The sequence below is a fragment of the Hypanus sabinus genome, chromosome 2 (genome assembly GCF_030144855.1).
Source record: "Hypanus sabinus isolate sHypSab1 chromosome 2, sHypSab1.hap1, whole genome shotgun sequence".
NCBI classification, from domain to species: domain Eukaryota; kingdom Metazoa; phylum Chordata; class Chondrichthyes; order Myliobatiformes; family Dasyatidae; genus Hypanus; species Hypanus sabinus.
In genome coordinates, this window is record NC_082707.1 from 57,058,776 (window position 1) to 57,071,195 (window position 12,420).

Genomic DNA, 12,420 nt, shown 5'->3' on the forward strand with positions numbered 1-12,420 from the left:
TAGCTGGAATCCTATTCTATTATGTAAGAAAGAAAGAAAGAAAGATTGTAATGATACAACAATGAATGCTACATCCCAATGTTGGTCAAACTCCAAAACTAGTTACTCATATTCAGCAGTATGGGACCCTAATGACACACAGTGGGGATTAATCCTGACCACATATTGGCAAGTGGAAGCATACATGGGGAATATTGCCAGTTGTTTACCAACAAGCAACACATCATAGATATCCTCATTTAATTAAAATTACATTGATCTCTTATCACTAGCTGCCTTATTGTTATAATGATCAACAATCCCCAAACATATGAGTTAATCCATTCATGTAACCAATCCATTAAAAATTTGTTGGCATGATGATATTTGTTGATCTCTGATGGAGATCTTTCAGATGTCATTAGAAATGGGGATTGTGCCGGAGGATTGGCGTATTGCTCACATAGTTCCATTGTTTTAAAAAGGGTTCTAGAAGTAATCCTAGCAATTATAGACCTGTCAGTTTGACATCAGTGGTGGGTAAATTAATGGAAAGTATTCTTAGAGATAGTATTTATAATTATCTGGATTGACAGGATCTGATTAGGAGTAGCCAGCATGGATTTGTGCGTGGAAGGTCATGTTTGACAAACCTTATTGAATTTTTTGAAGAAGTTACGAGGAATGTTGACGAGGGTAAGGCAGTGGATGTAGTCTATATGGACTTCAGCAAGGCCTTTGACAAAGTTCCACATGGAAGGTTGGTTAAGAAGGTTCAGTCGTTAGGTATTAATGCTGGAGTAATAAAATGGATTCAACAGTGGCTAGATGGGAGATGCCAGAGAGTAGTGGTGGATAATTGTTTATCGGGATGGAGGCCAGTGACTAGCGGGGTGCCTCAGGGATCTGTTTTGGGCCCACTGTTGTTTGTAATTTACATAAATGATCTGGATGATGGGGTGGTAAATTGGATTAGTAAGTATGCCGATGATACTAAGGTAGGAGGTGTTGTGGATAATGAGGTGGGTTTTCAAAGCTTGCAGGGAGATTTATGCCGGTTAGAAAAATGGGCTGAACGTTGGCAGATGGAGTTTAATGCTGAGAAGTGTGAGGTTCTACATTTTGGCAGGAATAATCCAAATAGAACATACAGGGTAAATGGTAGGGCATTGAGGAATGCAGTGGAACAGAGAGATCTAGGAATAACAGTGCATAGTTCCCTGAAGGTGGAGTCTCATGTAGATAGGGTGGTGAAGAAGGCTTTTGGAATGCTGGCCTTTATAAATCAGAGCATTGAGTACAGAAGTTGGGATGTAATGTTAAAATTGTACAAGGCATTGGTAAGGCCAAATTTGGAATATTGTGTACAGTTCTGGTCACTGAATTATAGGAAAGATATCAATAAATTAGAGAGAGTGCAGAGATGATTTACTAGGATGTTACCTGGGTTTCAGCACTTAAGTTACAGAGAAAGGTTGAACAAGTTAGGTCTCTATTCATTGGAGCGTAGAAGGTTGAGGGGGGATTTGATTGAGGTATTTAAAATTTTGAGAGTTGACGTGAATAGGCTGTTTCCATTGAGAGTAGGGGAGATTCAAATGAGAGGACATGATTTGAGAGTTAGGGGGCAGAAGTTTAAGGGAAACACGAGGGGGTATTTCTTTACTCAGAGAGTGATAGCTGTGTGGAATGAACTTCCTGTAGAAGTAGCAGAGGCCAGTTCAGTTGTGTCGTTTAAGGTAAAATTGGATAGGTATATGGACAGGAAAGGAGTGGAGAGTTATGGGCTGAGTGCAGGTAGGTGGGACTAGGTGAGATTAAGAGTTCGGCATGGACTAGGAGGGCTGAGATGGCCAGTTTCCGTACTGTGATTGTTATATGGTTATATGGTTGTAACGTGAATAAACTCACCAGAGGGACACTGATGCTAGTGGATACAGAAGTGTCTTATTTAACAAAATGAAACACTCTTGAAGGAAGAGGCCCATTTGACCGAATATTACACGACATTTTATATGCTAACGATCAAAGGTAACAACAGGACAATTCTATAGTTACAATGTATCCACAATGCTTCCTTTGAATTACATATAATTTTCACACCTCCTTCTTCAGACCCATACTGCAGTCACCCAAAATAAATGTTAGCCAGCGTTGTCTGGTTTTCAATCAACTGGAGTCCACAGCTCCAGGAAACTATGGATCAGGGCTGCATTTAAAATTTAATCTGCAAATTTGAAGATCGGTTGCTGAGGTTAATATTTGCTATATATCCCAACTCCAGTCTGTGACCTATCATTTGCCAATTTCCATGCTGTGTAACTCCACAACCTCTACAACTGATCACTCACTGAGATGAACAAGAAGTTAAAATTGTCAAATTGACTGAAGTTATTGTATCAGATTGATAGTATATCATCAGCATTACCCTCATTAGAAAGGAATCAGAAAGTTGTAGTTTCAGTTCCACTCAGGGACTTGAGCACATGATCCACACTGAGGAGTGATGCACTATCAGAGGTACACTCTTTTGAAGGAGATGCTGATCCAAAGTTAACTTGCTCTTTGATAAACAATGTATTGCATTTCTCTGAAGAGCAGCTTAAGAGTTAGGTGATATTTATCCCTCAACCAACAAAACTGAAAACAAATTATGTGATAGTTACCTCCTTACAGTAACTTATTGTATTTTGCTTTTGAAATGTGGTGACATTACAATCACGGAAACAGTTTCACACACAGATTCTGGGAACAAAGTCACACCACATTTCATATGTTATGAAGTAAAAACACCTTAGTAATACTTCATTATCTGTAAGGTGCTCTGGAATATTGGAGTTGTCAATATACATGGAAGAACTTTATTTTCTCTCATTATGGTCATTTCTTTAATCAGCTGAATGAATTGATCTTTTGATTTAACTTACTGTAATTTCAGAGGAATCAAATCTTAAATAGCACCTAATAATGTAACAGACCAGGTTGTGAAAAACAGGGTAAAGTTCTGTACTGTTGTTCTCACAGTAACATATTGTATTTAGCTTTGAAGTGTGTTGACATTATAATCAAGGGAACAGAGTTCAACATGTTCAAATTTAGAGTGTTTAGCCCATAGAACAGGACATATATTTCCCACTTCTCCATTCAGAACCCTCTATTATTATTTTCTTCAATTTGTGGAATCCATAAATCTTTGTTTTGCCGCATTTTCCATCTGATTTGGCTTTTCAATTATTATTTTCAATGTAATTATGAATAATCAGGAACTAATTTAAAACCAAATTCTCAGTTTATTTTTATTTTAAACATTTAACTTTTGCCAACTTATCTCTAATAGAGTTTTTAATGTAAAACATAGTTACAACGTTTATTTGTCTGGGCAAGCACACATATATGGCTACTGAACTGTGATCCATTTGTGAAAAAGGATTTTGTCACATCTGTTAAATAAGGTTTTAACTTGAATGAATACATGTATTGTAACATTTTGGATGTTTTGAAATCATGCCCTAATGAACTGAGTTCAGAGCCAACATTAGTAATTTTCCCAGGAGTGACAAATTTTCAAATGTAGAGCCAGTGCTTCCCAAAAGTAAGTAGAATTTTCCATGAAATCCAAATTGAATTTCACAATTGGATTTCACTTTTCTATTATTAGATTGTGATCCAAAAACAATGCTTGTGGGGGACATTCTTTGGAAGAAATCTTTGTTTTTCCAAATGCTTTGCTGTTTACTGAAAGCAATATCAACCCAAAATATAAGCCAGGTCTACACCAAGCAGTAGGTGATAATAATGTTTACCTATATGCAGGAAATCTTGTATTTCTTCTCACTTGGGTACATTAATTTTTTTGGTTGGAACAAAATATATCACCTGTTTTCTTTACATTATTTCACCAGTCTTCTACGTGCATGCTCATACCTCCCCTCAAAATACTAAAGAACACTTGCAAGGTGGCGCGTTTCCTTACTTTTAAAAAAATTGTGGAATGTTCTGTTGCAGTGGAAAAAATATAACTATTTTATTCAAGAAGGGAGACAGAAAGCAGGTAACTTTGGGCAAATTAGCCTACATTCTCTCAGTGGGAAGAGGGAGACAGGAATATATCTATTATTAGAGATGTTGTCACAGAAACCTAGAAACATTGAAGATAATCAGGCTAAGTCAACATGAGTTTGTGGAAGGGAAATCATTTTTGACCAACTTGTTGGAATTCTTTGAATTAATATATTCATGTTACTTCAGATAAAACAGAATTAATGGATATACTATACTTGATTTCCAAAAAGCACTTGAAAAGTTGCCACATCTAAGATTACTTGGAACATATACATTTAGTTTAGGAGATAATATATTGATATGCATCATGTTGGCTGGCTAATGGGAAGCGGACAAAAGGCATAAATTGGTCTATTCCATACATTGCAGTAAATGGTCCATCACAGGATCAGTGGCTGAGCCTCAACTTCTTAAACAAGACTTGGTTGAAGACAATAAAGATATGCTTGTTTACCTGTAAAGTCACAAGTACCAGTAGGAAAATAAACTATGGTGAAGAGATAAAGAAAAATATAGGTAAATGAATAGGCAAAAATTTGGCAAATAGTGTGAGAAAGTGAAATTACCCATTTTGGCAAGAAAAGTAATAATAAAGCACATTATTAAAATAGTAAGACAGTGTAGAGCTCTGGATTGGGGAGGGTATTTTTAAATAAGGGAGGGTACTGGGTATGTTTAAATGCAAGCTCAAAGGAGGCCTCATATCCGTTGTGCAGTCCTGCTGCATGAGGTGTCCATGTCCTACAATTGTTGGGTGTGCCACATGACAGAATGTCAATGATAATGTTCCTAGAAAAGTCAACACATCCATTACTCACCTTTATAGGACAGATTGATTCATATTTGATACAAATACCCAGAATGAGACTGAAGAATAAACTATAAGGGTCCATGACACTTTTGTAGTCATTGGCTCTGCTCTTCCTGATCTGGTGCTCAGCAGGTTTAACTAAAACTTAGCCAAGCATAAGATGTTCAACATCAGGCTTCTTGCAATCATTTTTCAGGTGAAATCATCTTCTTCCAAACATCCTCTAATCTGCTACTTGGTACATGGGATGATTCCTGATCCTAAGTGCCAACGACCAGTGTGGGAACAGCTCCTTGCAGAACATAGTGCTGTCAGATGAGTGAACCAGGAAAAGTCCCATTCACGAACAGGCTGAAGTCATCTTTGGCGGGCAAAGAACCTTCCTCTTGCTTTACCAACTGTCAAACCTGCCAAGGACTCTGTGATCTTCTTAATGCCCTTGACACTCAGAAACATTAAACATTCTAATAAATTTTGAAATAAACTGGCAAAGGAAGTAAAGGCATTAATACTCGTCATAGTTTGTTGCAGTAGGTTAGCCTATTGAAAGCAAATTTGATCAGGCTTTTTGAGCAACTCTCAACCATTAGCAGTATGGACTCTCTGCACATAAACACAAAAGCTGGATATCCAGAACAGCACACATGGAAGTGCTGGAGGAACTCAGCAGTCTTGATGAAGGGTCTTGGCCTCTGCAAAGATGCTAGCTGATCTGATGGAATCTGCAAATGACTGACACCAATACTGCCTTTATGCAGAAATACTAAAGGAGCTCTCAGTGAAATGGAAGATGTCAGCAATAACGTCAGTACTTAAGAACATGAAGGGATAGGCTAATTATTGTCAATGTAGGGACTTTATATGTCAAGGACCAGAAATTAGGACCAAATTTTGAATAGGTTATTAATAATTCAAAAGATCTGTAGTCCCTACAATTTAGAACATCAAGAGAAGATTTGATTAAAGTTTTCAAGGAAACAAAGGGAATAGGAGGATAGATCAGAAATTATTTTCTACGACAATGCATCATAGCTTCAACTATTAGAGGCAGAACCTTCAGGATATTTGTTTACAAACAAATCTCTTCAGCAAAAGGGTAATTGATGATTTTTGAAGTAAATATTCAAAGATTTTTGGCAAGTAAGAGAATGAAGAGGCGAGGAAAAGGCTGGTACTAAAATTATCCATGATGTCATTGAATGGTTGAAGTGACTTGTGGGAACAAGTGTCTCGTTCTTGTGCTCACATTTCTCTTAAATTGGCAAACCTGTGCATCATCTGGAAAAATAATTGTTTATTGTGAGGAATTTACTCCTATAGCATAGAGTCATAGAAAAGTAGAGCATGAAAACAGGCCCTTACAGTCCATCTAGTCTGTGCTGAACCATTTAAACTTCCTACTCCCATCGATTTGCACTGGGACCAAGTGGAAAAGCCCCTTTGCATTTACCATATCTCTACCCCTCATCATTTTGCATACCTCTATCAAATCTCCTCTCAATCCTCTATGTTCAAAGCAATTAAGTCCTAACCTATTCAATCTTTCCTTATAACTCAGGTACTCTAGTTCCAGTAACATCCTTGTAAATTTTCTCAGTACTATTTCCACCTTGTTTACATCTTTCCTGTAGGTATGTGACCAAAACTGCAAATAATACTCCAAATTAGGCCTCACCAAGGTCTTAAACAACTTCAACATAACATTGCATCTTCCGTACTCAGTACTTTGATTTATAAAGGTTAATGCACCAAAAGCTTTCTTTATGAACCTATCTACCTGTGATGCTACTTTCAATGAATTATAGACCTGTATTTCCAGATCCCTTTGTTCTACAGAACTCCTCCTTTCAATGTGCACGTCCCACCCTGGTTGGTCCAACACTTCATTTTGCAACACCTAAGTGCAAAAGTGCACTTCATATTGTCTGCATTAAATTCCATCTGCCATTTTCCCAGATCCCACTGCCAGCTCTGATTGTCTTCCTTACTGTCCACTACATCCACAATCTTGGTGTCTTCTGCAAATGTTCTGATCCAGTTAACCACATTTTCATCCAGATCATTGATATAGATGACAAACAAAAGACCCAGCACTGACCTCTGTGGGACTCCACTAGTCACAGTCAGAGAAGCAACCAGCTACTACCACTCTCTGGCTTTTACTACAGAGCCAATGTCTAATCTAATTTACTACCTCACCTTGAATGCCGAGTGACTGAACCTCCTTGACCAGCCTCCCATGCGGGACCTTGCCATATACCTCCATCAGCTTCCTAGGTAACTTCCTCAAAAACTATAAGATTGAAAACAGATCTAGTGCTGTTCCGGCATATACAACAAATAAACTCATCTCGAATTTCCAGCTGGGTACAGGTATCCATTATAAGACCATAAGATATAGGAGGAGAATTCTGCCATTTGGCCCATTGAGTCTGCTCCACCATTTCATCATGGCTGATCCAACTTTCCTCTCAGCCCCAATCTCCTGTCTTGTCCTCATATCCCTTCATGTCCTGACCAATCAAGAACCTATCAACATCGGCTTTAAATATACATAAAGACTTGGCCTAGACAGCTGCTGGTGGCAAACAGTTTCACAGATTCACCACTTTCAGGCTAAAGAAATTCCTCCTCAACTCCGTTCTAAAAGAACACCCCTCTATTCGGAGTTGTGTCGCCTGGTCTTAGACTCTCTTGCCATAAGAAAAACACTCTCCACTTTATCAAGGCCTTTCACCATTTGACAGGTTTCAATGAGGTCACTTCCCATTCTTCTGAATTCTAATGAATACAGACCCAGAGCCATCTCTCTTCGTATAGCAAGCCATTCAATCCTGGAATAATTTTTGAGAACCTCCTTTGAACCCTCACCAGTTTCAGTACAACCTTTCTAAGATAAGGGCCCAAACCATCTGACAATACTCCAAGTGAGGCCTCACCAATAATTTATTGTTTTAATATTACATCCTTGCTTTTATGTTTTAGTCCTTTTGAAATGAATGCTTATATTGTATTTGCCTTCCTCACCACAGACTCAACCTACAAATTAACCTTTAGAGAATCCTACACAAGGACTCCGAGATGCTCTGAGCCTGTCTTTTGTATTTCTCTCCATTTAGAACATAGTCAACCCTTTTATTTCTTCTACCAAACACTTCCATACCATAACCATACACTTCCAAAAATTGTATTCCATTTGTTATTTCTTTGCCCATTGTCCTAATCTGTCAAAGTCCTTCTGTAGCCTTTCTACTTACTCAAAACTGCCTGCCCCTCCACCTATCTTCATATTGTCTGCAAACTTTGCAACAAAGCCTTCAATTCCATCATGCAAATCATTGACATATAAAGTAAAAAGAATTGGTCCCAACACAGAACCCTGTGGAACGCCACTGGTCACCGGGAGCCAGTCAGAAAAGGCTCTCTTTATTCCCACCCTTTGTCTCCCGCCAATTGGCCACTGCTTTATCCATGCTGGAATCTTTCCTGTAATACCATGGGGTCAGGCTTGTTAAGCAGTCTCATGTGCGGCACCTTGTCAAAGGCCTTCTGAAAATCCAAATGCATAACATCAAATGATTCTCCTTTAGCTATCCTGCTTGTTATTTCTTCAAATAATTCCAACAGATTTGTCAGGCAAGATTTGCCCCTGAGGAAACCATGCTGACTATGGCCTATTTTATTATGTGCCTCCAAATACCCTGAAAACTCACCCTTAGTAATTGACCCCAACATCTTCCCAACCACTCAGGTCAGACTAACTGGCCTATAGTTTCCTTTCTTCTGTCTCTCTCCCTTCTTTTTGCATTTGCAATCTTCTGCTTTTCCAGAACCATTCCAGAATCTTAGGAATTAAGGAAACTTTCCTGAACAAATCTGATGAACTGTATGCCATCTATTCCTTTTACAGAATGATTTTCTGTTTACATCAAACAACTCAGTTACAACAAATTTCAAATATCTTATGGTGCATGTTTTGATATGACACAAAGCTCAAGCACTGCAGTCACCTCAACTGACTGTGGACCAAACATAAACAAAATTCAGGCATACATCAATCATACTTAAGTGAAAATAATTCCTTCGTCATAACTTACTAATTCAGGACTAAATGCTGTCTTCTGAGAGCTGTAATACTGAAGCGAACCACTGAACAAAGACAGATGGGCACATTAACAAGTAGTCCAGAGACGTTTGCTTTCATTTTTTACCTTTCATCACTTGAAGACCCTGGGCTAATTTTTTTCAACTTTTTCCTGATTAAGAGGGAAGAACATTTAGTGACTGACTGGGAGACACAGAAGGCTTAAAGGATGAATCATTATTTTGCCCTATTGGGTAGAGGAATGGTGCCTCTGTCCTTGGCAAATTTGGGAGCTCTATATGTGGAATAATGAATGAAAACTCGTCTTCTATCGCTGATATACTGAAGACATAAATATGAAAATCTGCAAATGAATTACTGATTTGTTTTTGTCTTGCAATGAGTATAAATAATTAAATCAATCTGGTTATACTCTTCCCAATTCCACAATACTTCTTAATCAATAACATATTTACAGTACTAACTAAATTGGCTACAACAAGAAGAGTGACATCAAAAAACAGTTGTTTTGAATCTAGGCCAACAGATTGACATGGTATGTGAGGTTAATAAAACTGTATGTACAACCCCCATTGTAAGAAAGGGGGGAGTGATTAGGAACAAAAGGCAGTTCATGTTTCTTAGCTTGTCCTCCTATAAAGAAAAAACTAGTATGTCTTTCAGAGCTTTGAAACGTTTCAATACATTACAATCAATTATCTATTTTGGAGGCTTAGTAATTATCATGTTGTATAGAAGCTCAGCAGCCAATTTGCACACAATTGGGCCTCATATGTACCAATAAAATGGATGCCCAGTTAGACTATCCTGGTTATAAATTTTGGTCTGGCATCTCTTTACTCATTATTGTTTTAACACCCACTCAGGAGATGGATGGGAAGTGATCACCGGCCAGGTCCAACATTGTTGTGGATGATACTTGATAAACTACTGACTCAGCCAAAACTGCATCAACTGGGTGAAGGCCAGGTCCTGGAGAATTGTAAGTGGTGAGTGATGCAGTTTATGGAATCAGTGGGTTACGTAAAACAGAATCAAAAGAATGGTTTTATTATCAGTCTCTTCAGATGATTGCAGTGTGTGTTGCATGCAGACTGCATCTAAATTTCAGTGTAATTGAAGATGTCAGGAGGTAAGTTCCTAGTGAGAACATGTGGCTCTGGTAGTGAGAACATGGTTGAAGAGCTGCACAGCAGCAGGGACGATTCTGGTAATGAAGGAGTTAAGATATGAAGAGCATTTGGCAGTTTTGGGCCTGTACTCACTGGAATTTATGCATGGGGAATCTCATTGAAACCTACCAAATTTTGAAAGGACTGGCTAAGGTGGATGTGGAAAGGACATTTCCACTGGTGGGGTATCTAGAATTAGACAGCACAGCCTCAAAATATGGAGTGACCTTTTAGAACAGAAGCAAAGGAAGAATTTCTTTAGTCAAAGGGTGTTGAGTATGTGGAATGCTCTGCTACAGACTGCAGTGGAGGCCAAGTCCTCAGGTATATTCAAAGTGGAAGTTGATAGATTACTGATTGGTCAAGGCCTCAAGGGATATGGTGAGAGGGCAGGTGTAAGGGGTTGAATGGGATCCAGGATCAGCCACGGTGAAATGGTGTAGTGGACTAGATGGGCTGAATGGCCTAATTCTGCTTGTATGTTTTATGGTCTTAAAGGGAGCAATGAGAGAGGGTCTTGCTGAACTGTGTCCACGTCCCTCCCCACTGAACTCCCTACTGGCACTTTTTCCTATATCTACCCCTACACGTCCTCCCTTACCACCATTCAGGCCCCCAAACAGTCCCTCCAAGTGAGGCGACTCTTCAACTCCAAGTCTGGTGGGGTCATCTATTCTATCTGGTGTCCCAGGTCTGACTCCATTGATGAGAACTGATGTAGCTTTCTATCCTTTGCTCTGTCCACTGCAAAAGGCAGAATCTCCTGGTGGCCACCCATTTCACTTCCACTTCCCAATCCCATTCTGACATGTCTGCCCATGGCGTCCCCTACTGCCACAATGAGGCCATGTTCAGGTTGGTGGAGCAACACCTTATGTTTTGTCTGCGTAGCCTGTAACCTGATGGCATGGAGATCAATTTCTCTAACTTCCAGTAATTTCACTCCCTTTCCCCCTTTTTTTCATTCGCATTCTGGTCCCCCTCTCATCCTTTCTCTTCTCCTCACCTGCCCATCACCTCCCTCTAGTGTCCCTCCTCCTTCCCTTTCTCCCATGGTCCACTGCTTCTTTTATCAGATTTCTTCTTCTACCTATCATCTCCCAGCTTCTTACTTCATCCACCCTCTCACCTGGTTTCACCTAAAAACTTGTACTCCCTGATCTGGTTTCTTCCCCATGCTTTGCCAGTCCGTATGAAGTGTCTCAGCTGGAAACACCAACTGTTTATTCCCCTCCATTGCTGCTGCCTGACTTGCTGAGTTCCTCCAGCACTTTGTCTGTGTTGCTCAAGATTTCCAGCACACCTGCAGAATCTTGTATTATAAGATTTTTCTCTGAGGCAGGATCAGTTAAATACAATTAAAATATGCCATGATTTCATTTCTTACCTTCGATAATACACTCATCTGGGACAGGGATTCTCTTCACCATCTCAGAAAAGCACGACTTTACAGCATTGATATGTCCTTTGAGATACAGAGAGAGTTGATCCTGTGCTTCTGAGTGACGCACCAGACTTCCTGCACTACCTCGCTTATCATTGTCCTCAACAGTACCACAGGCATTTCTGGTGTCATTTGAGGCAATATTGCAATGAGAGAGAGACAGCAATTGGTGCTTATGTTCATCAGGCTCTTGACACAAAAGTTGTTTGACACTGCCTTCACTGAGTGATCTGTCTGAGTATGTGATAGCTGTCTTAATGTCTCCGTTTTCTCCCTCATCACATTCACAGCTTAATAACTTTGTGTGCATTGCATGAAGAGCGAGACTTTTGGACCTGTCATTTTAAAGAGATTGAACACAGTATTTAGCTTAACATAAAAACTTCACGTGCCTCCAGAACACAAGAGAGATTTCTGGTTAATTAACTCCATACTTTTCAATAACCCAAGCAGTAAATTATACTCATAGCCTTGGAAATTAGGGGCCAATGCATTACTCCTCTTGTAAGTCTAGAAGGAGTCAGGAACTCCAGAGGAATTTCTTCAGCCAGTGGGTGGTGAATCTGTGGAATTTATTGCCACAGAGGGCAATGGTGGCCAAGTCACTGGGTGTATTTAAGGCAGGAATTGGTAGGTTCTTGATTGATAAAGGGTTATGGGGAGAATGGGCTTGAGGAAAAAAATTCAGACTTAGTTGAATGGCAGAGTAGACTCTGGCCTAATGATGTTATGTTCTATACCTTATGATGTTATGGAGTGGGCTAGGACCCAGGTCTCAGCCTAATTTTAGGCTTTCTATGACAAAGGATATTTCTCATTTGATGACAGAGATTTTACAATTCTCCAA

The 12,420-nt window shown here is 39.3% G+C and overlaps 1 protein-coding gene across 8 annotated transcripts in view; it reads right to left on the minus strand.

Annotated features, from left to right (window-relative positions):
- Nucleotides 1-12,420, minus strand: part of veph1 (ventricular zone expressed PH domain-containing 1) — a 238,005-nt gene that overhangs the window by 63,931 nt on the left and 161,654 nt on the right. For 7 of the 8 annotated variants that reach the window (XM_059946577.1, XM_059946567.1, XM_059946587.1 and 4 more), the window contains exon 9: nt 11,517-11,908. The exons of the other annotated variant lie outside the window; for it this stretch is intronic. In XM_059946577.1, coding sequence (XP_059802560.1) covers nt 11,517-11,908 — 392 coding nt within the window. The remainder of the gene's footprint in view (nt 1-11,516; nt 11,909-12,420) is intronic. 8 annotated transcript variants of the gene reach the window in all.